The sequence below is a fragment of the Polypterus senegalus genome, chromosome 6 (genome assembly GCF_016835505.1).
Source record: "Polypterus senegalus isolate Bchr_013 chromosome 6, ASM1683550v1, whole genome shotgun sequence".
NCBI lineage: Eukaryota > Metazoa > Chordata > Cladistia > Polypteriformes > Polypteridae > Polypterus > Polypterus senegalus.
Genome location: NC_053159.1, coordinates 36,295,244 through 36,322,639, shown reverse-complemented (window position 1 = coordinate 36,322,639; position 27,396 = coordinate 36,295,244). Strand labels below are relative to the sequence as shown.

At 42.9% G+C, this 27,396-nt stretch overlaps 1 protein-coding gene across 1 annotated transcript in view; it reads left to right on the top strand.

The window, feature by feature from the left end:
- Positions 1 to 5,983: 5,983 nt before the first annotated feature.
- The window catches only part of rimkla (ribosomal modification protein rimK-like family member A), a 63,071-nt gene continuing 41,658 nt past the window's right edge, over positions 5,984 to 27,396 (top strand). The window contains exon 1 of the mRNA XM_039755826.1: positions 5,984 to 6,675. Within this exon, the coding sequence (XP_039611760.1) occupies positions 6,513 to 6,675 (163 nt within the window). The 5' untranslated portion in view covers positions 5,984 to 6,512. The remainder of the gene's footprint in view (positions 6,676 to 27,396) is intronic.

The following is a 27,396-nucleotide window of genomic DNA, read 5'->3' as shown; positions in this document are numbered from 1 at the left end:
GAAGTGAAAAAAAAGAGATAATAGCAGAATCCTAAGGGGAAAGTGTCACATACATTTGCATATTGAAGACAAGAAGTGGTGATTCAGCAGACTAGCTGGTCTGCATTGCTTCGTGTACAGGAGGTATATTTATCTGTGTCAAGTGTTAGAGGGGGAGAAGTTTAATTATTCTTTCTCTGAATGAAGCTGCAAAATATTTGTTCATTAGCTTATTCCATTTCACACTTAAAACACTGACTCTTAAGTAAAGTGCTATTGTGTTTTCTTGTTCTTTCTTTTCACTTTAGATTAATGCTGAGTTCCTCTTGAGGTGAAGTTCATGGCACATCTAGACCACTAATCTAATAGAGATCATCCAAACCAAGGGAGAAGCAGTCCAATTTAAGACCAGCCAGATGATGAAAGTTCTGAATGAGGTAGGTTTATTTTTCATTATTCAGTGGCTGAAATTTTGATCCAGCCGTTGATTTATTGTATTACTGGTTATTAATATATTTCTGTTTGATCTTATTTAATTTTTCATTCAGGCTGTTTGTTAAAATCAGCATTTGAAGAGAGTATATTTTGAAGCCCCTCATCATATACCTGGGGGAAGATATTCACCATGTGATTAACGAATATATGGTGAGAAAAACAAAATTGTTGTCACAGTGTATTTGAATTCAGCTAGTATGTAGAACAGGCTAAATATGAGAGAAGTGATAGAACTTCCTTCTTAGTCTAAAAATCCATCCATCCATTTTCTAACCCGCTGAATCCGAATACAGGGTCACGGGGGTCTGCTGGAGCCAATCCCAGCCAACACAGGGCACAAGGCAGGAACCAATCCTGGGCAGGGTGCCAACCCACCGCAGGACACACACAAACACACCCACACACCAAGGCCAATTTAGAATCGTCAATCCACCTAACCTGCATGTCTTTGGATTGTGGGAGGAAACCGGAGTGCCCGGAGGAAACCCACGCAGACACGGGGAGAACATGCAAACTCCACGCAGGGAGGACCCGGGTCTCCTAACTGCGAGGCAGCAACGCTACCACTGCGCCACCGTGCCGCCCTAGTCTAAAAATATGCTTTTTAAAAATATTTAAAGAGTGAAGATTTACTGATTTTGAATGCTGAGAGAAGGTAAACCAGACACACTTCAAACTGAAATCTAGAGTACACCTACAGAATGCATGGTATTCCTTGATAAACGAAAAGTGAACTAAACAGAAACATTTGGGTCAACAAACTGTATAACTGGCCAGATTCAGATGAAGACGTGGGGGATGTAAACAATTGTTTATGGCAAACAGAATGACAGCATAGTTTAATGATCTTTGGCCTGTGAGATTAGGTTAAAAATGTTGCAATTTTTAAATTTCCTTAAACAATTTTGTAAGGTTTTTACAATTAACAATAATCTTTTTCCTTTATTTACCAAGACAAGTCTATCTCAAAATCCTATTATCTTGTGTTTTTGCAGGACACTCAGGGAGGTAAGCTCAGGAAGAACTCGAAAGGTAGCCATGGGAATCCTTGTAATTTACAAAGAAGATGATCATGACCATGTTCCCAAGGACACTGGAATAGTTACTGATGGTGTGGGAGTACTGAATGACCTGTCTTCAGTTGCATCTGCCTGTGCCTTATTTTTTGGCATTAGGCATGTATGCCATATTCCTGAAGTATCCAAGTGAGCTTAAACACATCTTCAAAGTGTTTGAGAAAATCTTTTTTCAACTTGACAAAAAAAGATGTCTGGAGTACGGTAATTCAGTCTTCAACTATAGAATCTGTAGTCAGAGTTCCAGAAGGCCTCCTGTTACAAACTACCGCAGATCTGCTTTCATAGTAGAAATTTGAATATTTTATTTTTTGTAATCCAGACTTTAAAATATTTGACAAAATTAGAATTTAAAAGGTTAGACTTACTTTAGATAAAGGCTAAAATGTAAATCATTGCGTAAAGCACATTCCTGGTTTGCTCTTTGTACAAAGCCCAAAACAAAGTTACAATAGGATATATTTTTTTTTTAATTCATCAGTACATTCAAAGGTAAAAGTTTAAAATAATTACAGAAATGTTTTGTTTGAATCCTGTTTTCTTTGTTTTCATTACTGTATATGGAAAATAGATTGTAGTTAATGTTGAAGTATAAGGAGAAACAGTACTGCACCTTTTGTTCCAAAAAAGGATTTTCTGAAGTCACCCACTTCAGACATGTTTAAAATATTTTCCATCCATTATCCAACCTGCTATATCCTAACTACAGGGGTCTGCTGGCGCCAATCCCAGCCAACACAGGGCACAAGGCATGAAACAAACCCCGGGCAGGGCGCCAGCCCACCACAGGACACATACACACTAGGGACAATTTAGAATCACCAATGCACCTAACCTGCATGTCTTTGGCCTGTGGGAGGAAACCAGAGTACCCGGACATGAGGAGAACATGCAAACTCCATGTAGGGAGGACCTGGGAAGCGAACCCAGGTCTCCTAACTGCGAGGCAGCAGTGCTACCCACTGCGGCACCGTGCCGCCTACAATATTTTCTTTTGTCAAAAATACCAAGTTTTTTAACACATATAGATAAACAGGGTAAATTGTCAAATACATTACTTTTGAATGTGTGCACATATTTAATTTATTTGTTTTGTATTATACATAGCAAAACGGTTGTGCTGCTGTTAAGAGTGCACTTTTTTCTGTTGCAAGATGACTGTAGAAAATAGTGTTCAATTATTTGACATAGTAATAGTTTTACATTTTGAATATACTTTTATTGTTCTATTTTGTATAAAGGCGGCACGGTGACCCGGTGGTAGCGCTGCTGCCTCGCAGTTAGGACACCTGGGTTCGCTTTCTGGGTCCTCCCTGCGTGGAGTTTGCATGTTCTCCCCTTTGTCTGTGTGGGTTTCCTCCGGGTGCTTCAGTTTCCTCCCACAGTCCAAAGACATGAATGTTCGGTGGATTGGCGATTCTAAATTGGCTCTAGTGTGTGCTTGGTGTGTTTGTGTGTGTCCTGCGGTGGGTTGGCACCCTGCCCAGGATTGGTTCCTGGCCTGTGTTGGCTGGGATTGGCTCCAGCAGACCCCTGTGACCCAGTGTTTGGATTCAGTGGGTTGGAAAATGGATGGATTTTACATGTTTTGTATTTTTAATCATCCTCTTTTTCTTTTGACTGTTCCCATTTACAGGTTGCCACAGCAGATTGTCCATCTCCATCCATCCCTGTCTTTTACATCATTTTCTGCCACACTGCCTTTATGTCCTCCCTTACCACATCCATAAACCTCCTCTTTGACCTTCCTCTTTTTCCTCTTGCCAGTCAGTTCCATCCTCAACATTCTTTTCCTGATATACCCCTCATCTCTCCTTTTTATGTGTCCAAACAATTTCAATCTTGCCTCTCTCACGTGGTCACCAAACTGTCATACCTGTGTTTTCCCTCTAATATACTCATTCCTAATCCAGTTTACCTTCGTTACTCAGAGCGAAAATAGTAGCATCTTCAACTCTGCCACTTCCAGCCCTGCCTCCTGTCTTTTTGTCAGTGCCACTGTCTTCAAATCATACAGCATGGCTGGTCATACTACCATTTTATAGACCTTCCATTTCACTCTTGCAGGTACTCTTCTATTACAAATCACACCCGCCAGTCTTCTCCACCCAGTCCACCCTGCTGTACTCTCTTCTTCACCTTTCTGCTACTCTCTCTGTTGCTTTGGCCTGCTGAACCCAAGTATTTAAATTCGTCTATCTTCACCACCTCTACTCCTTGCAGTCGCACTCTTCTGCCACTATCCCTCTCATTCATGCACATGTACTCCATCTTCCTCCTACTGACTTTCATTCCACTTCTCTTCAGTGTGTACCTCCATCTCTCCAGGTATGTCTCAACCTGCTGTCTACTCTCACTACAGATCACAATGTCATCCACATTTTTTACATTTGATAATGGATGGAAAAATCATAAAAGCAGCTTGAGTCAATGAAATATTTTGGTTAATTCAAAGTAAATTCCTTGATTAATCAAGCTTAAAACTTAGATGTGATAAACTGAAGAATTTCTTAGTCGATCCAATGTTTTGTTTTTTAAAGTGCACTCCTAGTTTATTATATTTAAGTTACATTGGTTTTCACACAGTAGAAAAATGAATTCTATCCAAATTCCAAGTTTTGTTAAACTGCACACAAAGCCTTTCCAGTGGGTCACCACACATGCAGAAAAGTGTTTGGCCAATGAGTTGGCACTATATGTAATAGGTTTCACCCAGATGCGCAAGCCTCTGCACTGATGTTCATTATACCACAATGACCTTCATTACACATGGGGAGCCATCACCTAATCACTTTTTCATTTTTCCTCTTTATAGTGCCTTTCACACAACATATCATCAAAAGACACTGTACAACACACAAGTCTGTAGGTTTATTGGGCGTTGATTGTCACATGTACAGAGGACAGTGAAATTTTTACTTGCATTATACAATTCAAGGCAAGAAGATAACAAAGTGCAATGCAAGACAATTTAAATCAGGAAAAAACGATGAATATTTCAAAAACAGAATGTTCATTACAGAAGACTGACGATTTAAGTGATAAACTGTGCTGGGGTGCTGGTGTCAGCATAGTAAGTACTGAATGGCCCACTAGGAAATAAAATAAATATTGGTTTATATGATTTAAATTACAAGAGAGAAATGTGTTTTTTCAGACTTGATTTTAACATTAAAACTAACAGAGCCGCAACAAAAGATGTAGGGAGGGAGTTCCAGAGAGTTCTGAGCCACAAAACTGTACGGATATTCACCGACCATCTGTTTGAGATGTTGTTATGCAAATGATGAAAAACCTTGTGGGTCATGTCTAGCAGCTTTCTTCATTTTCAATGATTCAAAATCTAAAATGATTGTGCTTTACATTACATGGCAATTTTAGCTATTCCATAGCTGTAAACGGTGCATGCAAAATCAATTTTGTCGGAGATAAGATATCCAAATTAAATTTTAGACTATAAGTGTATGTGCAATGGAAGTAGGGCAGTGTGGTAGTGATGTGGTTAGGTACTGTTGCCTCGTAGCTCCGCGCCCTGGGTTCAAATGCCGGGCACATTCTTTCCTTGTTGTCCGCATGGATTGTTTTCTCCCACATCCTAAAGAAGAGCATGTTAAGCTAAACAGCCTAATCTGAGTGAGCTATATCCTAATATACTACCCATTATTGGATTATGTAAGAAAATGGACAGATGAATAGATGGATGGCTTGTGGGACTTGATGATGTCACCCAGGTGACCTGATGATGTTACATGGCATTACATTAATGGTTGTTGTTAGAAGATACGACTCTGTGCATGTTATGAGATAATGTATTGAGTGAAAGAAAGGGATGGGTAGACCCACGCGTTTTAATAAATTAAAGGACGAGGAAGACCAGGGATTTTACAGAATAAACTGGGGACTACTAAGCTGCAATGTTCTATATAGTGTCTTTCATAGACTACACTATCACTCAATGTCTGCTCAACGGGCTGCAGGTTCTGGGGCATTAATGAGTTACTGGGTGAAACTTGGTGTATACCAATGAGTTAAGGCTATGGTAGCCCTATGACTCGAACGGGTTAATGGACAATACTGCTCAGGCGACGCGTGGGGTCCCATACTGGTTGAGAAGCTATTGCCTTTACAGCGTCGAGGTAACAGGCTCTTCCGTCACTCCATGCCGTCTTGTCCAGTTGTAAACGTCTGCCTTTGAATTGCAACGACCCCTGCAGAGTGGCTACCTCGGGCAGCAGAAACCGCCACCACCTACTCTCTGGACTGAGCGCACTGCGGCGCCTCATTCTGGGGGGTCACCTGCAGAAAAGCCTCAGACGCCACCGAGCACCCGGTCTGAACCGGTTCAAAGCGCGAGCTCGCAGTCGCCTGTCGAGCCTCCGCCGCAGCGAATCCCCTCATGGCTCCTGTCGTCGCGCGCGTAGCGCGTCCCCGCAGACCATCGCGCGCTCTTTAGCAGGCGCTCATTGGCCAAAATCCTAGTAACCAGAGCGCGTGCTGGAAAGAAAACCGCAGGGTCGAAGTCAATGAGCATCAATCCAGCACTGGCGTCTGTGGAAAGCTCATTTGTGTTATAGTGAAACTGCAGAGAGAGACACGCGCGGTCCCGGGGCTGAAGGTTTCATTCATTTTTTTTTAGTATTATCTTTGGAAAGAGCCCCCGTGTGCAGCCTGCCTTCTTGGAGCTGCGTGTCCACGAAAAGTCTGCGTTCCGGATGAATTCCTAGGCGACTAATTCCACCCTGCGGTGGGGCAGCAAGTTTAGAGCTGCGGGGAAAGCCACTCGTCCGGACCTGCGTCACGACCAAGGCTCGAGACCAAGCGGGATCCCGGCGCTCTCGCGTGGCTCTGCCTCCTCCGACTCTCATTGTTCGGTGCCCGATCCCGGATCCCGCGCTCTCCGCCTTTCTCTCGCCTTTCTGCTGACACTGGCAAGCAGTAAAGGACACTGAGCCGCCAGCGACCATGTGCTCCCGGGTGTGGTTTGTTACCGACCGGCGCATCAGTGAGGATTACCCCCAAGTGCAGATCCTGCGGGCACTGAGGCAGCGCTGCTTGGAAGACGATGTAGACTTCAGGGCGGTGCGCATGGACCAGATCGTCCTCACCATCACCGACGGCCAGTTGGGTGAGCCTAAAGCTTTTCTTTTACGTCTTAGAGTCCGGGGGACAAGAACAACCGATGCCATGGGGTTTCTGGAGGTGGTGCTGTCTGGGGCAGGTTGGGCTGCTGGAGTGCTTCCACTGTGAGAAGGGGGAGGGGCAGGTGGCATAAGAAGGGGAGTGTATTTTGAAGGTGAGAGTCGGGGTGCAGAAGGAGACAACCTACAGAAGGGTGCTAGAGTGATGAGACTAAATGCTGTAGAAGTGCATGATGTAAGATGAAGTGATAGCTTTAAGAATATAAGAGGGACACTAACTGTACTCTTAGAATCTCTAGTAAAGCTGTTGCCTAAGAGGCAAACCTACCAAATACCAACTCCTGCACCCATCCAATAACTGGAAGCACAAAAAAGCCACCAGCATCAATCACCAGTCAAGCATATTCAAATAGAGACCCAGCATAATTACCAAACAGGGAACCCTTGGAAAATTATTTCAGTGTTTTTTTTTTTGTTTTTTTTTGTGGAGTCCTTTAAACGAGCTTATACTCCAAAGGAATGATTGCTCCTTGTAGTGGTCAGATTTAGCCAGGCCACAGCAGAGGCAATGCAGTCAATTGTGAGAAACATAGAAGGTAGTTTCTTCTGTCCTTAACAACATATATAGAGATCAGGGAGGAATGTTTCCCATACATGAAATTAAGGTGAAATGCTTGACTGCCTTCTAGATTTACTCTCCTGGTGGATCCCTGTTCCGAGAGAGGTGAAATGGGCAGCAGAACTCCAATAATTGGTTAGTATGCCCAGCCTGAGGGACAGTGACAGATCAGTCATTTTAACTGCAAACATATGACACAAAGGGCATGAATGAAGAAGTGATTATTTGTTCAGTGTCATGCTTGTATCAAGTTGATAATTTGAATTGATATTTGTATTTGATTACAGTCCATGTCATTTGTTCTTACTGTTATTAGTACTCATTTTATATGTAAATATCAAGAGAACAAATGTCACAAGAAATACCTGATGCAAAAGCGAGTTAAGAAAAGAGGGACAGTCGAGATTGAGATGTGCTGGAACACAAGAGGCAGGCAGTTGGATGTAAGAATTAGAAAGGTGCTGTAGGGCAAAAAAAGCCACAACAGCCAAGAGGGAAGCATAATGGTCATCCAGAGGCACAATGAGGACGGTTAGACTGCACTCTTGCTCTCATTCTTGACGTCATTGCTAAGCTCTGTGTCATGAGGCAGGCACCTGGAAGTGTGTCTGTTTTCCTTTAGACTTGGGGTTTTCTTTTGTTGTCGTGTTGCCATCAGGGCACAGAGCCAAGTCAATGAAGAGAGCAAAAAGGTATTGGTCACCCACTTGAGATCCTAACACATGGCAGCATTCCAGGATCTTGGGCTCTCTTTCTTAGTTTATTAGCTGTACTTTGTTTTTATGACGGCATAGGCCTTTAATGTGTAATGGGACTAAACAATAATCCAAACTCCAAGGAACAGCATCTCAGGTATTTCTATGTAGACTGGCAAAGAATATTGGAAAATCCTGGATGACTAACCACCTCCTAGTAACCTGTTCTTGAGCTGCAGCATCTTCCACCTAGTTGAAGCTTGTCTAGCACTTTGGTCTTTGGAAGATGGGCATCACAAAGCATGACTGTTAAGTGCTTGTTGTCTTGACTCCTTCACACAACATTCATTAAGAGCCTGCATTTTCTCTGTTTCTCCAAGACCTGGGATATCTGATTGCATATATTTTACAGTTTGCACACTCCAGCTGTGGCTCAAATGCAGCCAGCCTGTGTCATTACAGCCATGCACTCTTGTTGCACGGACATGGCTTCCAAGAATTAAGTGCCAAACTGAAGTTAGCTCTGTTTTAACTGTGTGTGTCAATGTAGTTGAAAGAGTTTGTTTTTGTGAGGTTTTCCTAGTCCAGAGAGAACCCTAGCTTAAGTGTGTGATGTAGTTGAGAAATCTGAGGCAATGGCTCAAGCTGCTTCATACCATCACATACTATGTATGAATTTGGAGACAAGTCTATTAGTAGCTGAGTTCCATGAGAATAAGGGAGCTGGTGACTGGATATTGTTCTTTATTAGCTGGATGCTCCACATATAATTTAATTGCACTCAGCACTTTATCTGTGAAAATGAGTTCCATGTGGAAGGTGCTATGTGTGGCAATGCAGCGCTGTCCAACTGAGCTATGGGATCAGTGGTGCTTGGTATTCTAATACTGAATGCTAGAGCAGCAGTAATCTCCTAAACAGAAGACGTACGTGTTTCTCCCAGCTGGGAGCTAATACTGTATGCACAGAAGTGGGGCATAGAGCATAGACTATGATTGGTTCTGCTGACACTCCCTTTGGGCAGGCGTCTTGTGAGCATCAGCTCCTGTAACTGATCAAGTTGAAAGGGAAGCTGTAAGGCCCAAGGACATCAGGAGACGGCACTGTGTGGTAGCCCTTGATATTTTGTGGTGTTTTTGAGAGTGTAAATAAAGGAAGCCAGCCCCCTGGGGAGTTGAAAGCTAGACCCCCACGATGTTGATCTGTGCTGTTCTCACATCTCCACACACACATAGTGTTTCTTTCATATGTGAATTACAGACAGTCCAGTTGTTTATGGGGTGTATTGTCATACTGGGTTTGTATGTGGGGGGAAACCTTGGGATGCCAGGTCTTGAGCATAAGACTCCAAAGGTCTTTGTAGGAACATACACATTTTTCAAAATAGACACATAGTAGGAATGTCTGACTTGAGATAACCAATCAGTAAAGGAAAATTGACTAGTCACTGTTGGCCAGACAATACTGGAAAGATGGCAGGTGTCACTCAGTTAGTCCTGAAAGAACATTCAAGTGTAAGTCAGTCAGCATTGGAATGTCTGATCATTGTCAGTCATCAATTCTAAGGAGACTAGTTAGCCTCAGTTATTTGGTATTAGAATGTCTGGTCAGTCTTGGATAATTAATTCTGGAAAGAGACCCATTGTTGTTCAGTCAGGCCCGGAAAGACTGGCTAGTGTCAGACAATCTGTATGGAAATTTTTGGCCAGTATTGGTCAGTTAGAGGTGGAAGGACAGACTAGTGTAAATCAGTCAGCATTGAAATGCCTGGATCATTGTCAGCCAGTCAATGCGAAGTGTCACTTAATATTGGAAGTTCTGGTCAGTTTTCAACGTCAGCATCAGGCAGTTATTCAGTGCCGAAATGACTGATGAATGTGGTGAGGTTCAGTGTCCAGAAGGATAGTGTAGTGAAAATCTTTCAGCATGGGCATGTCAGATCAGTTTTAGACAATCGCTACTGGAAGTTTGGTCAATGTCAGAGTGACCTGAAAGGACAGAACATTTTGAAATGGCTGGTCTATGTTAGCCTTTCAGTATTGGGTGTGCTAACTAGTCATTCTCAGTTCAATTTGGAAAGACTGAGTAATGAAAGTCGAATGGTATTGGAATGTCTGGTCAATACTGGTATAACCAGCCAGTATTGGTAAGTACTGAAGTGTCTGGTCAGTTTGTGGATAGTCAGGCTTGAATAGGTGAGTATTGTCACATAATTGGGCATGGGGCAGTCGACTAATTACACAAGACCGAAATGTCAGCACTACCCATGGGCAGTTGTGGAATGTCTGATCAGTTTGGACAGTCAAATAAGCAATGTTACTCACTCAATATTGAGATATCAGATAACTATAGGGTAGTCAATTAATAATAGAACAACTGGCTAGAATCAGCCAATCAATTCATGAAGGATAAGCAGGTTTAAATCAGTAAGCATTAGAGCGTCTGGTCAGGTTTGGTTAAGGCCATGTCATACTCAACAACTTTTCATGTATATTTTGTTCATAGCTTTCATTTACATAATATTAACAGAGGTAATCGACGGGACACGTCCATGAATGCTAGTCGTGTAGTCTAAAATACTCAGCAACTCGCTCCATCTAACACCCTAGGTTTGCTCGTCCGGAAGTACAATGCATATAATGCAGTGATGAGGAATAAGGAATGCAGGTATTTTGGGCTTCACATGCAGGAGAGAAGCTTGTTTGTCTGATGTGTCATGTTTTATGTACCATGTCAGAATGGAAAGAAGAGAAAAAACTCAGAGATTGCGGCTGAATTTGTTGTACCTGTTAACCCTTTGTACAGCACTGGCTCTGTCAGGCAGCACACTGTTAGTGGTGAAACAAAGGGGTGAGGAGGGGTCAGTCACCTTTAATTCTGAATTGACAGTGTGAATTTATATGTGCTGTAAATGCAGGCAGGATAAAACACCAGGCCTTTACCATTGTGATGAACATTGGCTACCCACTCTGCCTGACTGTACAGGTTAAGTGGTGACGGGGTCTTGTATTCTCGAACAGCGAAATAGAATGAGCACTTTAGTCTAGTGTAATGCTGTGCTCACATGCTAAACAACAACTGGTAAGTACAAGTTTCTGTGTTGGAAATTCCACGTCCATGCCATACAAACTCAGAGCTACGAGCTGGACAATTTGGAGAAAACAAAGCTACCCAGAATCTCCAAGTTGTGATATAATGCAGATCCTTCACCTTATTCCAACATTACATTCTGTGACTTCTAGTCATTGAATATGTCTGACTTGTCAACTGCAATTGCTGGTCTTGTTGGTGGATCCTGTCAATTTACATGACTGAAAATTGCTGGGCATGTCACATTTAACAACTATGTGCCAACCTTCTAGCACAGTTGTGCTCACCCCTTTCCCTAACAGCCAATAATGTGATGCGGAGTCAGTGTTGTAAGAAGAGTTAACAGGTAAGGGGTGATCATCTCTTCTGTTTTTTGATATCCAAAACACCCATCTTCCTTATTCATCGTGACTAAATTGTACTTTCAGATGCGCATTCATTGGTCCTCAATTCTCGCATACAAAGAGACCATCCCTACGACTAAAGATAAATGCAAACCTGTTTGGGCGAGTCGTGGACTAGTTGGAGTGAGTTGCTGGGCGATATGACGATATATATCGTGGGGACGATAGAAAAGTGTCTATCGTCCTATTTCTCTTCTATCGTTTCTATCGTTTCTAACCTAATTTTATCAATTACTAAAGAAAATATTGCATTAAATAGGCTATGACAAATGAATGATAATGTCTTGTCACTATGCAATGCATACTCTACCCTTTATATAAGTGATAATCAAGAATAAAAATGAACTTTTTCGCAAAGAAACTCTATCTTGTGGTTTTGTGACAGTTCAGTTAAATGTCACTTCAAAATAAAGTTGCAAAAAAAGTATGCAATGATATTTTTGTCAAACTTTTCAAAGAATAACTGGAAACGTACTTTATTGTGGGTGGTATATCGTGATATATATCGTTATTGTGATATAAAATAATCCATATCGTGATATATGATTTTTCCATATCGCCCAGCACTACCGCCAACTGAGATTACTAACTAAGATTATGTGAATGAAGGCTATAACTGAAAATGAATCAAATGTGACATGCCCACTGAATCACTCCAACTAGTCTGTGACTCGCCCTGAGGTTTGAACTTGTCTTTAGTTGTAGTGGCGACTCTGTGTGCATGAGAACTGACAACAAATGAATGGTCATCGAGAAGTACAATGCATATAATGCAGTGACGAGGAATAAAGAACATGGGTGTTTTAGACTTCACAAACAGAGGAGAAGCTTGTTAGTCTGAAAAAAAAAGGAAAAAAAAAGAAAGAAAAAGCCCAAAATTGTGGCTGAACTAGCCTTATCTTTTAACCCTTTTTACAGTATTAGCTCCTTCAGGCAGCATGTTATTAGCTGTCAAAAAAAGGACGAGCAAGACTGTGCTGGAAAGTGACGTTGCATTCTCTAAATTTTACATGCCCATCGATTTTCAGTAATGTAAATTCATGTAGTCTGGTGAGGAGGTCCCCAACCGCAGTCAGTAAGTCTGATATTCTATACAACTGGAAGTCATGTAATACGTATGACATTGGCTTATGTGAGAACTGGAAGATTTAGCCAATATTGTTTTTTTCCTTCTGGAAGGAGTGGCTGGTGTCAGGAGACCATTATTGAAATAACTTGTTCAGTGTCATTATTGACAGACCTGAATCAGCATTAATTTGTTGGTCAAACCAGGAAGGACTAAACCAGGAAGAACTTTATAGTGTCAGTTTGCAAATACTGATAGGACTGACCAGGTCACATGGTCATTATTGGAACATATAATTAGTGTTGGCCATCCATCACTAAAAGAATTACTGAACAGCATCACATGGTCTTTATTAAAGCATCTAGCTAGTACTGGCCAATTAACAGTAAAAGGACTCCTGAACAGAGTCACATGGTCATTTCTGGAACATCCAGTTAGTGCTGGCCAGTCAACACTAGAGGCTGTAGCCAACATCAGTCAGCCCCTACTGGAATATCCAGTGGTTACCAAATTGTACAGCATGGCAGCCCTTGGACTTCTGCTAGATACTCGACTGGGTGCCTTCTGTTTGAATTCTGCCTGTCATTGTGGATTTCCTTCTCGAGTTTGGGTGTCATCTACAGATGAGACACGTACAGTGAGGTTAATGTCATTGAATTGAATGTTTATATTCAAACACATGCTCTCTACATTCACACCGCCATGTCATTGCTCACATGTGTACATTCATACATTTCCAGACATGTACTCTTGTTCACACAGATACTCCCTCAGATATTCACAGTCACTCCTGCCAACATAATCCTTATGTATACATATGCTGTTATTCATGTACTCAGACGTGTATATTTACCCATTTGCATGTACTTACTCATATGGTTACTGTCACATACACACACACTTTTAGTCGCCAATTGACACTTTAGCATGCATTGAGTTAGTTTAATATATTGCTCACATGCACAGTTGCTCTGACTTATACATTCTCCCCCACCTACACACACATTTATAGTCTTACACATGCATTACCTTCTTAAACGCAAGCCCATTCAGGGGTTCATATTCATACACACCTGCTCATTTAGCCAAACATACACAGCCAGACAGGCTTGTTCAGATGTTTACAGTTCTACGCATGCACTCTTGCTCACACACACACAGACACCAACTTGTACATATTTTCTTACGTGCACTCCTACATGCACACACTTTTAGATGCTGCACTTCTCTTTCTCTCCCCTGCTTTGTTTGCTTTGGCATATACCCCCCCTCCCCACATCTCCCCAGCAGCCACCCTGCCAGATCCATACAAGGCAGAGCGCAGCAGTGGCAGGAGCACGAGCACCATTAATCCTCATAGCTTCTTTCAAGCAGAGAGCTGGCCATTGTCTAAACAATAGTGTGTGGCTCAACTTGTCTCCTGGCGACGGCGCTGTTCTGTCCAGGGACGTGAGGTCCTGTACTTTTAGGCTTTACTTTACTCACCAGATGCCTTCCTCTTCAGGGTGATGTCACAAAGAGCACCGTCTTTCACAAACTCACATCTTGTCAGACTTTAGGCAGGTGAAGGTACTGCATGACCTGAGTGTTGAGCTGCTACTCAGAACATTTGCATGAGCTCGGCTGCAAGTGTTTTGGCACAGTTTTGCTTGTCTCTGACTCCTTAGTTGTCACCTCAATGGTGAGATGAGTAAAGGCAAGCATGGGCTTTTTTGTCATCCAGTTATGCTATATTATAAATTACTTAGGTACACCTACCCTAACCATCCTGACTTACTGTATGCTTGAACAGAACTGCCCTTTTGTATCCCACTGTTAACACCAAAGTGGCTCTGAACTCCTGATGCCTGCTGCTACTACTCCAAGCACAGCTTGCTGGTTTGAGGCATACCCAAGTTTCAGTGAGTACCACATGTCCTTAAGAATGTTTCTTTTTGCCAGTGTGCTGAAGTTTAAACAGATTCAAGAAGGTGTGTCATCCAGAGGACAGTGGAGCCAGTATTATCACCATCACCCGGCGCTTCTAATAATGGCAGTCCAGTCTCTGGATGTACTGTATGTGCCTGGCAGTAGCATCTCCAGTGACAGACACTGGGTGACACAGAACAGCATGGCACTGTTTGTGTTTTTCTCATAAAAGAGAAGAGCAGGATTCACATGCCTTTTTTTGCATTCTTCAGCTTTGAAAAAGACTGTGCCATTTAAAGCTTAATTCCATTAAGGAATATTGACGGCCTCATCACTCAACACTTTCCAGGCTGCTGTCCAGAATGTATTCACCACCCTCTGCTAGAAACATTTCCTTAGCTTGGCATGGCTTGAAAGGAGGGCATTCGAAAAGTAGTGTGCATTTTCTCATGTTGTTTTTTGCCTGTCTCTGTACGCATTTTGCAGGTTAGGAAAGTGCTAACTGGAACGTGTGATTCACGCTGCATAAAAAGTCGAGCCTGCAGTGCGTCAGCCTCCAGCACGGTGAAAATGAGACCGGAGCTTTTTAAAGAATGCCACACACACACCCCCCAGAACAGGCGCTATGGCCAATTAGATGTGAGAGAGCAACAGAGATGTCCTTCTGTCTTCAGGCGATCTGCCAGAAAACATTCAGGGGAGCGGAGACTGGCATTAAAACTGGGGGGCGGATATGATGACTGCCTCCTACACCATTATGTTGGTAAAACTGCAAAGTTAATCCAGTCGTCTTGCAGGTGGACATGTGGTCCAAAGCTACTTTTTCTTAGGATGTTGAAGATTTAGGAAGATCAGAGAGGAAGCGGGGGACAAAAATGTTGGATACAAGCAGGCAATTGCTGATGGGTGAATTGAAGAGGAGACAAAAAGGAGTGAAAAAAGGTGGATGGAGATACCAGGTGACCATCAGCAGTCTAGGAGAAATCAAACAAACATAATATTACCAGAAATATATGGATGGTAAGAGATTCAAAAGGAAAGCGACTACACAGAGGCTCCATGGGAGGTGATTTAAAACAAAGGAGCAACAGGGGTTTCTTGTGTGGTGATATGCAAACAGCAGTAAATCCAAGTAGCATGGCCAACCATAGGCCTATATGGCCAAATTTAGGTGTCCTTCTTTATTTCAAAATTTATTCAGAGTTTATAGACCACATTACAACGTGTAAAACACAATCTAATAAAGAATGCAATCAGATTTCCATTCTGTCTACTGTCTGAGATGACTTGAAGATCTCACATAGCACTTTTCCTAGACGAGATAGACAGAAATAAAATGGTCATTTGGGGAGAAGAGTGCCAGTCTGTAACATGTGGCCCCCTCTCTAGGCTCCTCTTGAATTGCATTGTTTTGTCATATCATCCTAACATGGCATCTCTAAAGGCTCAGTAATCGCATCAGCAGCTGATTCCAAAAACCACTGCGGAGAATGCGAGCTGCTATAAATAAATGTGGCGTGATTGTCAGCGTGGGATGCAGCCCCACGCCCTCTACCTCTTTTTTTTTTTTTTGTATAACGTGTCATTCAGCCTCCAGCAGGGCTTGAAAATAACGTCTGCGTGAGGTGTGCGACAGAGGAGAGAAGCAGGACTGCTGCACCTCTGCCCATATGGACCTCCAGACCAGGGGCACTCGGTTCTGATTCATTAGGGTCATAGTGGCTGCATGTTTTATTTCAGTCAATTCCTAGTTTAAATTAAACATGCTGTTGATTTACTGTTTATACCTTTAATGTGTCAATTTAGAAATCCCACTAGGGCTTATTAATTTTAGAGGAATTTAATAAGTATGTTTAAAGTTTTCCTGATTTACTAAAGGAAGATTTTACTCATGTAGTTTTTTTTCTGAACTGTCTTGGTTATTTAAACCTTTGCTTGCTAATGATCACAAAAGCTAAAATGACACAATAAAGATGCTTCTTATTATTATTCATTTGCACCAGTATCAGCAGTGGAAGGGACCTGGTCAGAACCATGATGGCAGAGTTTTTTAGATGGTCCAGAAGTGAAATTAAGCTGTAAAATATCCAGCACAGGACTACACTGCTTGTGAGATTGTGTTGATGTACAGGGTGGTCCAGAGATCTAATTATGCCACTCTTAATGTAATGCAGGAAAACAATACAATTTTGGGTGATTGGTGTTACCAGTCCAGTCAAACATTTCGTTGATTTGGGAGATCGTGTTCCTATGCACTGCAGGCAATCCAAATTCCTCCAACATGCTGCATTGCACGTTGTTATAGCATAATGAAAATTGCATAATTTGATCTGGACCACCCTATACTAATTGTATGGGTGTGTGTTGGTGTATTGCAACAAGGGAACACTACAACTGTTGTGTATGGGTAGTGTCCCAGAGGCAAACAAATACTGTAATGGGGGGGGCAGATTAAGACCTTTAGAGGCCCTGAGCTCTTAAAAGATTTTGGTGCCTCCATATATATCTAATTCAAAATATAAAGAATAATAAGCCATAAAAAAATTTATTTTTCAAAAATGATTGTACGTCTGGCAAGGCTGCACTCCACTCACTCTCAGCAAACAACTAAACAGGTCAGCCGACATGACCAACACAAGAACGACTCAGTGAGCCTTGGTGGACTGTTTGGCAGTTAACAGATTCTAATTCTGTTGTATTCCCAAGATTAATATATATCATTAACCTCTTGTATTACTGTTTTATTATTATTATTTTTATTATTATATATTGTGGAAGCTCAGCCCCGGACACAGACAGACAGACACACGAATGTGTACAAAAATCACACATTTATTTTACAATGTCTACACAGCACACGGTGCCACTGCACCACACACCCTCGTCAAGGGCCCTCCAATGGTCCTACACCTCCTCCACTCCTCTCCACTGAGCTCTGTCCACTTCCTCCCGACTGCAGCTGTCGACTAGATTTTATTCCCACCCTGAGGTGCTCCACATGTTCCCTGATTGACTTCCTGCAGCACTTCCTGGTGTGGCGGAAGTGCCACATGAGCACCTGGAAGGCCTCCGGGTTTCCCTGGTATTCCTTTCGCCAGCACCTCAGAGTGTGGCAGAAGTGCTGACGTCCAAAGCCACACAATCGTCCGGGTGCCCCATGGCAGTGGCCACAGGCTTGAGCTTCTATGCCCGAACCCCATGGTCCTCATACCAGGCAGGGCGGCTGCCCTCTCGTGGTCCTGGGAAGGCACAGTCCCTCTCCTGGTTCGTTCAGGCATGGCGACTGGGCACAAGCCCCAGCCAACCACCACAATATGTATGTATTTTTTTCATTTAATGTGGGAGCCCTTTTTTGTGGAATCTGGTTCAGCTGCACCATTTGCAGTTTTGCGCCATATGGTTCATGGTAAGTCCAACAATGGAAAATTTCTGTTGTGCCCCCCTTCCCTTTGTTTTGCTTAATGGTTAATCCTGCCCTGAGGGAGACACTGATGGTGCAGAGTCACTGTTCCCCACTGCAAGAAAACCATTATGCTGTATGTGGCACCCCACTACCATATTACAAAAGACAGATGACCTGGGGTTACCCAAGCTGGGATAGCAAGGACACCTGGGGTCATTAGAGAGTCACCAGGAGAATAGTTTCAAGGGTTCCAGAGGCTAGTCCTGACCCTTAGAATTATTTTAGGACATACCAGGAAGTTCCTGAATACAACTTAAAGGCTTCTTCTAGCCATAGAGTCTCTGAACTTAGATTTGAAAGGAGAGATGGACAACTGGCAGGAAGAAGAGATGTAATAGTTGACATAGGAAAGGTACAGAAGGTGTAAGAAAAGAATGTGTGAGGGGGTGCAAATGCTCAAGGTGGTTTACCAGGGATATTGGGGCGCAAGAATTGTTTAGTTAGGCTCAGTGGAGCAGCTACGGTGTATTTATTTTGATACTTTATTCCTCCTCATCTTTACCCTCTTTCTTGTTTATGTGATTTTATTAATAAATACATCCCTTTTTATACATCTTTGCTCCCTTGCACTTGTTTGAGGTTCAAGTCACCACATGACCAGTGCCAGTAGCTGGTCAACCTGCTCTCTTTACACTTACTTCTGTAAATTCTCACTTAACCTGCATATATTTTATTTTAATGGCAAAATTTGTAAAATGGATCAAATTACCTTGCATTAAAATGAATCCAACAGTAACGATTAAAATATTAATTTCAAAACTAAAAAGGAATATAAGCAGTGCTTAAAGTGGAATGCCATCTTTTTGAGTACCAGCACCTTTTCTTTGGATGCCATTGCAGTGCTTGAGACTTCACAGGGCTAAGCTCTTCGATTGAAGGTTAATGTATCTCAGTGCTTGAATGGGGACCCCTCCTGGTTTCTGATCAAATGTTGATGTATCTCAATGCCTGAAGGTTCACAGTGATAGCTATCTAGAGTAACTTTTCTATGTAGGCCTTTGAATACCTTCACCTTTTTTTGTGTACCACTGCAGAGCTCGAGTCGTGATAGGGCAGAGCTCATTGATCAAAAGTTGATGTATCTTGATGCTTGCAGGGGGACCTCCAGGTCTCTGATCGTATGTTGATATATGTTCTCAGGGCTAAAAATCGAGAGTACCGGCAACATTTCTAAGTGTATCATTAAGTAACATCACTTTCTCTTTGCGTACTGTTCCAGTGTTTGAGTCTTCATAGGGCAAAGCTCATTGATCAAATGTTGTTGTATCTCGGCACTTGAAGGGGGACCATCTCTGACTCCGATTGAATATTGATGTTTCTCAGCGCTCAGAACTTCACAGGATTACCTATGCAGTGTACTAGCAAATTTTCTAAGTATACCATTAAATATTGTCAAATTTCCTTTGCCTACCACTTATATACTCAAGTCTTCATGGGGCAGAGCTCTTCAATTGAAGGCTAATGTATCTCAATACAAGGGGGACTCCAGTCTCTGATCGTATGTTGATGTATCCAGATGCTCCAAGGTTTACAGGGTTACCTATTTAGAGTTCTGTAAACATTAAACAAAGTGCAACATTGAGTACCGTCACCTTTTCTTTGTCTACCTCTGCAGTTCTCATGTCTCCATGGGCCAAAGTTGTTCAAGGCTGGTGTATCTCAACACTTGAAGGGGGATCTCCAATCGAATGTTCATGTATCCAGGCACTTGAAGGTTCACTGGGGTATCTACCTATCCAAAGTACTGACAACTTTCATAGCCTTCTGCCATAGTGCTTGAACCTTCATAGGGGCCCCCAATTTTCTTCAAAAGAAAGTAAATTATATTGCCATAAACAGAGTACTGCCAGTAATTTGGTTCCCCTTCAAGCACTGAGTTTAATGAATACAGGTGTTACATACACAGCAAGACTAAATTAACTAAAGGTGATATCACAGTAGACCAGTCAGGAACAGTGAAGTTGTTCCCATGCTCCACAAGTGTTGCAAAGCTCCAAAACTCAATGTCATTGGGTAACATTCTTCTGAGTGATTACTGGTCAGATTTTTCCCCTAGTAAAAGTTACAGTAATTTTGGTACGACTGCCTTGAGGAAATAAAGACCCTGTCCTGATAGTGACAGTGACATTAGGCCAGAATAATAAAAAGTGATGTTGAAGTTGGATATTATTTAGAAGCTAAATATAACTTATGCAGTTCGGACTCATGATAGTTTCAAACAAAGCGATAAAAGGAGATATAGAAAACATAAATTTGGATATTGGTGAGGCATAACTTTAAGAGGTGGTTTCTACATTCTCAAATACGAGTAAATTGTGCCTACATTTATAGGCAATTGCCAGTATTGACGTGATCTGCAATGTCATGTCATTTTCTAACCCGCTCAATCCAGACCAGGGTTACCGGAGCCTGTCCCAGTTAGCATAGGGTCCAAACCCTGGACAGGGTGCCAGTCTATCTAGGGCCAAATTCTCCTAACCTGCTTTACTTTGGACAGTGGGAAAAAACCAGAGGACCTTGAGAAAACCCATGCAGGCACGAACATGAAAACTCCATGCAGATAGGACCCAGGATGCAAACTCCTGGTCTCCATACTGTGAGGCAGCAGCACTACAACTGCACCACCATGTTGCCCATGACCAACAATGTTTTAACAAAAAAATGCATTGTTCGTTTAAATTAAAAATTGCACAACTTTTTAATTAAAATACATTTAAACTGTTTGCATAAAAAATCAAATGCATCAGTATTTTATACAGCATTCCACTTCAGGCAAAGATGCAGCATTACCTTCTAGACCATCAGCAAAACAGAAGAATGATGGTTATTTTTTTTAGTTGTTTGAATAAGTTAAACAACCTGCCAGCACACCCATAGGTTGCCCCCCAGTGAATCCCCAACAGGTCACACTGCACAATATTAATTGCCAGTGTCTGAATACATTTTTTGCCTCTCATGTTGTAGTCAGGAAACCACTGCAATGTCCAATGTGCATAAGTATGGTTTAATCCATCTTCATGTTCATTTTTATGATTCATATGATTGGTTAAATTGGCCCTAGTGTGTGCTTGGTGTGGGGGGCTTGGTGTGTGGGTGTGTTTGTGTGTGTCCTGCGGTGGGTTGGCACCCTGCCCAGGATTGGTTCCTGTCTTGTGCCCTGTGTTGGCTGGGATTGACTCCAGCAGACCCCCGTGACCCTGTATTCAGATTCAGCGGGTTAGAAAATGGATGGATGGATGATTGGTTAACACAGCTGCCACACAGGTCCAGGGTCCTGGATGGACTATTCATGTTCTCCTTGTGCTTATATGAGTTTTCTTCCCATATCCCAAAAACACCCCATTGTGATACTGTGTCCTGTGATGGACTGGAACCCCATCCAAGATTTGCTTGCACCTTGTGCTGCCAAATAGGTATCCTCTCTCCATGACCCTGTACTATATAAACAGTTCGAACAGTGGATCTAGGTGGCTTTACAATTTACTTTTTTTATAGATGCAAATAACAAATACAAAAGAGGAGTAATGTCTGTTTCACTTGTTCCATAATTAGAAAATACTGACTTAAATGACCATACCATTAAAAAAAAATCCGTTTTCTTTTCTGGTTATCAATTTCAGGGTTGTTGGGAAGCTGGAGAAAAGAAGAGAGCACAATCAAGTTATTGTTGCTAAATTTCTATAAAAAGTGTGGGCAGTTAGTTTTGGTTGCTCAAACCATGCCATGAGAAGATTGGATGGAGGATGCTTAGAAGAGTGAAGTACGCAGGGCACTGCAGGAAATGTCTAATGGTATAAATCCATTGATGTACAGTATGGCATATTGGGTTTGCATGTCAATCCCCCTGCAATGCCTACCTCTGGGTGTCAGGTGGTCACATTGAAAAAAAGGCCATCAGAATCATCACAGACAGGGCTGGACAGGCCTCTAAATTTGTTGTAGTTCAAAAGGAGGCTGAGGTGGACTGGTAATGCTACTTGAACAACGTCTGGGTTGAGGGTGTCTGATGTTCAAAGACCTGAAACACCTAAAGACCCCAGGTAATTTCACTGGTGAAGTATCCAAGTCCATCAAAAGCTTTGTATTATAGTCGTGATGTTTTTTTGGATTGACCCAATGAAGGTACACACTGAGAAATAGCGGCATTTTTGATGGAACTAGAATGGTTAATGGTTGATCCCTGTCCTCTCTCTATGAGCTTAGTGAATTGGTACTAAACTGTCCTGTAATCAGCCACTTTGCTGAACACTTCCACAGCCCTCCTCAGGGCCCTACCAACAGCAAAAGGACCCTCCATGCTCATCAGTAAACACTCCAATAGAAACTTTTGTACTCTTGGTCCCTTCTCATTTGACATTGAACACACCTTAGGGAACACTTCCCCACTTGTCCACACTTATCAGTGGTTACTTCTACAGTATCCTCATTCTTCACCGAAAAGTCTCAGACTTCACCTCATTCCATGTTGAACACTTACATATATCCCGAAACTGTCCTCCATGAACGTTCCCAATATCCATTCACATTCATCCATTCTTCCCTGCTTCCACAGTTTGCCCCTGCTTATCGCTAAACATTCCCACACTTCCCCCTCACTGAACCCTGTCACACTCAGTCTCAATGAACACTTCTACAACCCCCACTCCAACTCCCCACCATCATTGAGCACTTCCATGGCCCCTCCTCATTTACAATCCTCCCCGAGCTCTTTGTCACGTCAGACTGGCGCCCCCAGTGAGCCCGTGCCTCACAGAACAAAGAGAATGACTACCCAGACAGCAAGGTCACACTCGGCTGCCAGAACTCCTGGATTTTGCGGCCCCTGGGTAAAATGCTGAAGTATTCAATTGGAGGCTTAAAAGAAATCTCCCCTGTGAATGAGTCGGCCAGACACGTAGTGTGGCAGCAATCTGCACTCCACCCGCTGAGCTTTATGTAGAAAAGGGCTCAGTGTTATAACAGGAGGCTGACTGATGCTCATTCTAGTATTAACAGAGGCGGCAGGCATTTTCTCGTGAAGAACACTGTTGGAATGAATAAGCTCAGAGTCAAACTACAGTAAGTTAGACAAAATTGATGTGTGGTTCTCTTTCATGAGTGCTCTAGTCAACCAGGAGTGCCTTTCAAATGTGCTCTGTGGCCATCGCTCCATATAATTGAAGCTTAGAAGTTGCCTCTTTACTGCCCTCTATTGATAGTCCTAGCCTGACTGTTGAAAAACAAGGTCAGGTCCACTTTGGAAAGTCAATTATTTTCACCTTCTGAGGAGATGTGCAAAGGCTTATATGGTCTGGGTCAGAGTATGAGTAGCCTCCCACTGTTGTCTTTCTGTTGTCCTGTGACTAGTCATTCGGGACAATCTCCCAAAAGCACTGTGCGCTTGATCCAATATTTGTAAAATTTCTGGATTTTTCTTCTCTCCATGGTGTAATTGCTGTTCAGGAGACAGAGCTGGTGGGTCACTGCCATAATTCTGTGCTGAGCCATGACTTTCTGATAATCACTGGGGCTTTGGTTTACTTCCTTCTCCACAATGCCTGTACTCCAATTTTCATTTACTGTCGGAGTCGTCTACTTCATCATGATGTGTCCCAGATCTGCATATGCAGGCCAGTGTGAGGTTGGAGTGTCTTGTCATTTCTACAGGGTTAGAGGTCAAGGCTTTTCGACAAGAGATTTGAGGCCAAAAGTCTTCCAGAAGTTCAGTTTATATGAGTTGGTTGAGTTTGAATCTGTAAGGTGTTAATGACATCCCAAATATATAATTCTGCAGTGAAGTCCTTGTAGTCAAGGTTTAGGGTAAGGCAAAGCAAGTGTTCAGGTTGCATACTGAAAGCTGAGTAGCACTAATGTCAGATGACACAGCATAATGTTCAAAACTGACTTGGGTGCATGGAAGTTGTCACTTATGTGGCCTGGCCTCCTTTACTCAATACAAGAGGAAGGTCCTTGACTATGCCACCCTTCTGTTCCCTTAGGTGCCTGCCACCCAGCGTCTACGCATATGTGTCTACATGTCTTGATAGTCTGAGCCATCCTTGTCCATCATCTAAGACTAGGAAATAGATGAATGTGTCACTAAGTCCCTGTGATCATCCCTTTCACATGTGGTGGGATTGTAAATGTGCTGAAGCAGTAAAAAAATCTTCTGGACATTTAAACCTTTTGAGGCTAAGGCATTGCAGTAGTTGTAAGAGTAGCACCTGAGATCAAGGTGGCGGCGGGGAAGCACTGACTACAAGCGCTCATTCGAGTCAATGGATTTTCCTGCATGTGTAAGGGAACATGCACAGCATCGGGGCAAGAGCATCTTGTTCTCTGGTGACCATGACTCAGGCTGACAATAAGGAGGTAGAGCAGCCGCTGCAGAGACGACGTCCTCGGAATTAATGGAGCGTTTTCTCCTGACAGAGGGGATTTTTATCTGTCCGCTTCGCAGGCAGCATCAATTGGAAAGCTGGAAGTGGGGAGCAGGCGGGGAGGATTAATGTGGTGCCTTGTCTTCTCTCTCTCTCTCTCTCTCTCTCTCTATCTAGCTCTCCCTCTGTTTCTCTATCTTGTATCTCCCATCCCACCCTCAAACCCTGTAGCTCTTTAGTGTTATTCATATCCTCTTTTGTCTTCTGCTCTACTCCTTCTTGTGGCCATGTTTGCCTGTGCACAGCTTTCTCCTTAAGTGCACACTGTGCCAGTTGTCTTTAGTGCCATCACCTCACCTCATGTGGTGACTACCTGAAGGATATGTGGACTGGTGACACCTGCATTAGCTAAGGCCACTTGTAGTTTCTGTGTCCACACATGTTCTCCTCATATTCAAATAAACAGACTTATCTCCAGAGACATACTGTGAGTCTGTGAATAAACTGGGCAGAATTTTACTGAGGAATGGCATCTCAGCAGAGCATGAGTCAAGAAGATCAAGTATCATTGTCAGAAATGAAAGAGCACTCGGACACACTGGTAGGGCAGAATAACAGAGTTAGAAACACATTTCCCATCTACATTCCAAAGAATGATAGGTTAGTTGCTAACTCTGAAAATGGCCTGGTGTGAGTAAATGTGAGTGGATGTGTGTAAGTGTACCCTGTAGTGTATTAGTGTCTCACCTTGTACCCTGTGCTACATGGGACAGGCATGGGCTAGGCTAGGTCTGTTTTTCTAATGAAACCGAGGAATGAATCAGAGACACTGGGAGATAGTGGATTAAATGGGAAATACCTTAGGGGGCCCAAGCTAAAACTGAGACATGTTTCAGGGACAAACTTATAGTCAGAAGACTAACTACAGTGTGATGTAGTGTCAAAGCTGGCATCTGAGGTTGAATTTAGGAGTGTCTCAGGCAGACGGTGGTCTATCTGGGAGGTAGCTCAGGGGCACACAGGAGATTAGGCACCAAATCAAACACTTAGAGTCACAGCCTGAAATGGCAGGTGATGCAAGAACATGCTCGGAATTACAGGGACACAATAAAGGGATGGTGACTGAACTGGAAGATGACAGAGACCCTGGGAGACACTTTTGGGGCCGTGAATGGCTGATCTTGGAGGTCATAAAGGGACATGCCGCTGTATCTACCACAAGGGTCAGAGGTATTTACACAAAGGGGCGTCATTTGTGTTTCTGAAGGCGTTCATGGTCTGGATACTAAGGGGGACCCCCTCCACGGGTTGCAGAAGTAGTAAAATAATGTCTGTGGTATGTACAAAAACAGGCGTGATTTGTGTTTCTGAAGGTGCATGTGCTCCAGACACCGATGATACTGAGTAGGCGCACCCTCCGTTCACCTAGGGTGAAAAAACAGGTTTTTGAAATCTACTAATACTGACGACCAGTTGTGGACAATGAGGGGCGACATCTGTCATCCCTGTCTAGGGCTCCAGATGGGCTTCTACCAGCACTGTGCACAAGTACACTGGTATAACGTACAACTCAGACATACTATGAAGACGTCACCGCCTGAGAAGGGAAGTGTTGCATGGCATGCAACATTGGACCTGCATGATTTTTCAAATGGGTAGAGATTAGTACAGTGGAGGAAAGGGCAAATAAAAGAGGTTAAGAGGAAGTCCTTATGTTTTACAAACCAACCACTCCATACAGAAAAAAAAAATGAACACATGTCCAGGCAATAGTTTGTTTAGTGTCTTCCAAGCTCCACCAACCCAAGTGCTTTAGATCTGCCTGCATCTATTGACATACAGCCAGTCAACAGATTTGCAGAATTTGCAAAGTAGAATGGTGGTCCGCATATAAAGGTCATTAGAACACAGCGCTCTTAAACATATATGTTACTTTTCATTGTATGCTGCTCAGCCTTTGTGGGGATTATCATCTTTGATTTTCTGCATGCACAATACGTTTATCATTCATGTCACTAACCATTCAGGATTCTCCATTAGCATCTACAATAGTGGTTCGACCTTGCATGTGTTATTGACTACCAATTCCATGCACTAGTCTTTTTACTTTTTCTGTTTTTATGTTTCTTGGGATGGCAGACTAACACAACAGAAAAACAGCCATATGTCATGCTGTTTACTTGGTATTGGAGGGGCAGCTCATCTGCATCCCACTGCCACTCAGAAGTCATGATTGGGTGATAATAGGAAACTCCAGAAGTGCCAACAGACAAAGAACCATGTGCGAGTGGGAAGATTCACTTGTTACCTGAAGATGAAGTGACACTGGGGCCTGGAGTCTGAACTGGTAGGTGACTCAGAGCGACACTACCGAGGAGAGGCTAAATGCTGAGCTAGAAGGTGAGCACTCAAAATCAGTGACCGAACTCAGGGGCTTCTTCAGCATATACTGGAGGTCAGAGGCTGAACAGGGAGGTGGCACATGGAGACTGCCACTTAATGGCATGCCTGGAAGGTTACTCAGAGGAAAACTAGAGGCTAAAAACAGTATTTGGAGGTGATTTAGGGACACTCTAGAAACCAAAGGCTGACATATTGGGAATCAATGACCAAACTGAGATGTGACAAAGACCATGAGAGGCAGTGGCTCAATTGTAAGGGAACTCTGAATTGGCAGGAGGCTCTGAAGCACTGAAGGTCAGGCTGAACTGTGAGGTGATGCAGGGACACACTAGAGCTGTGAGGACAACTGAACTGTCCTTGACTTAATTGAGATGATTATCCGGCACACTGTATTAGTCAGTGAGTGAGTTACAAGAGGAAGGAGACTGTGGAACCCAGTGACTGAACTGGGAGGTAACTCTGGGACACATTACTGGGTCAGTGGCTGAAATGGGAGGTAAATCAACAGCACATTGAGTGTCAGTGATTAAACTGGGCAGGAACGCAGAAAGTCAGTGGTCTAAAACTGAGGTGGCCTGAGAGGTCACTCAGGGAAACACTGGAAGTTATTGACTTAATAATATGTGAATCAGGAGCACACTAGTTTTCAGTGATTTAACTGGGAGGTGTCAGAAACAATGGGAGTCAATGCTCAGACATAC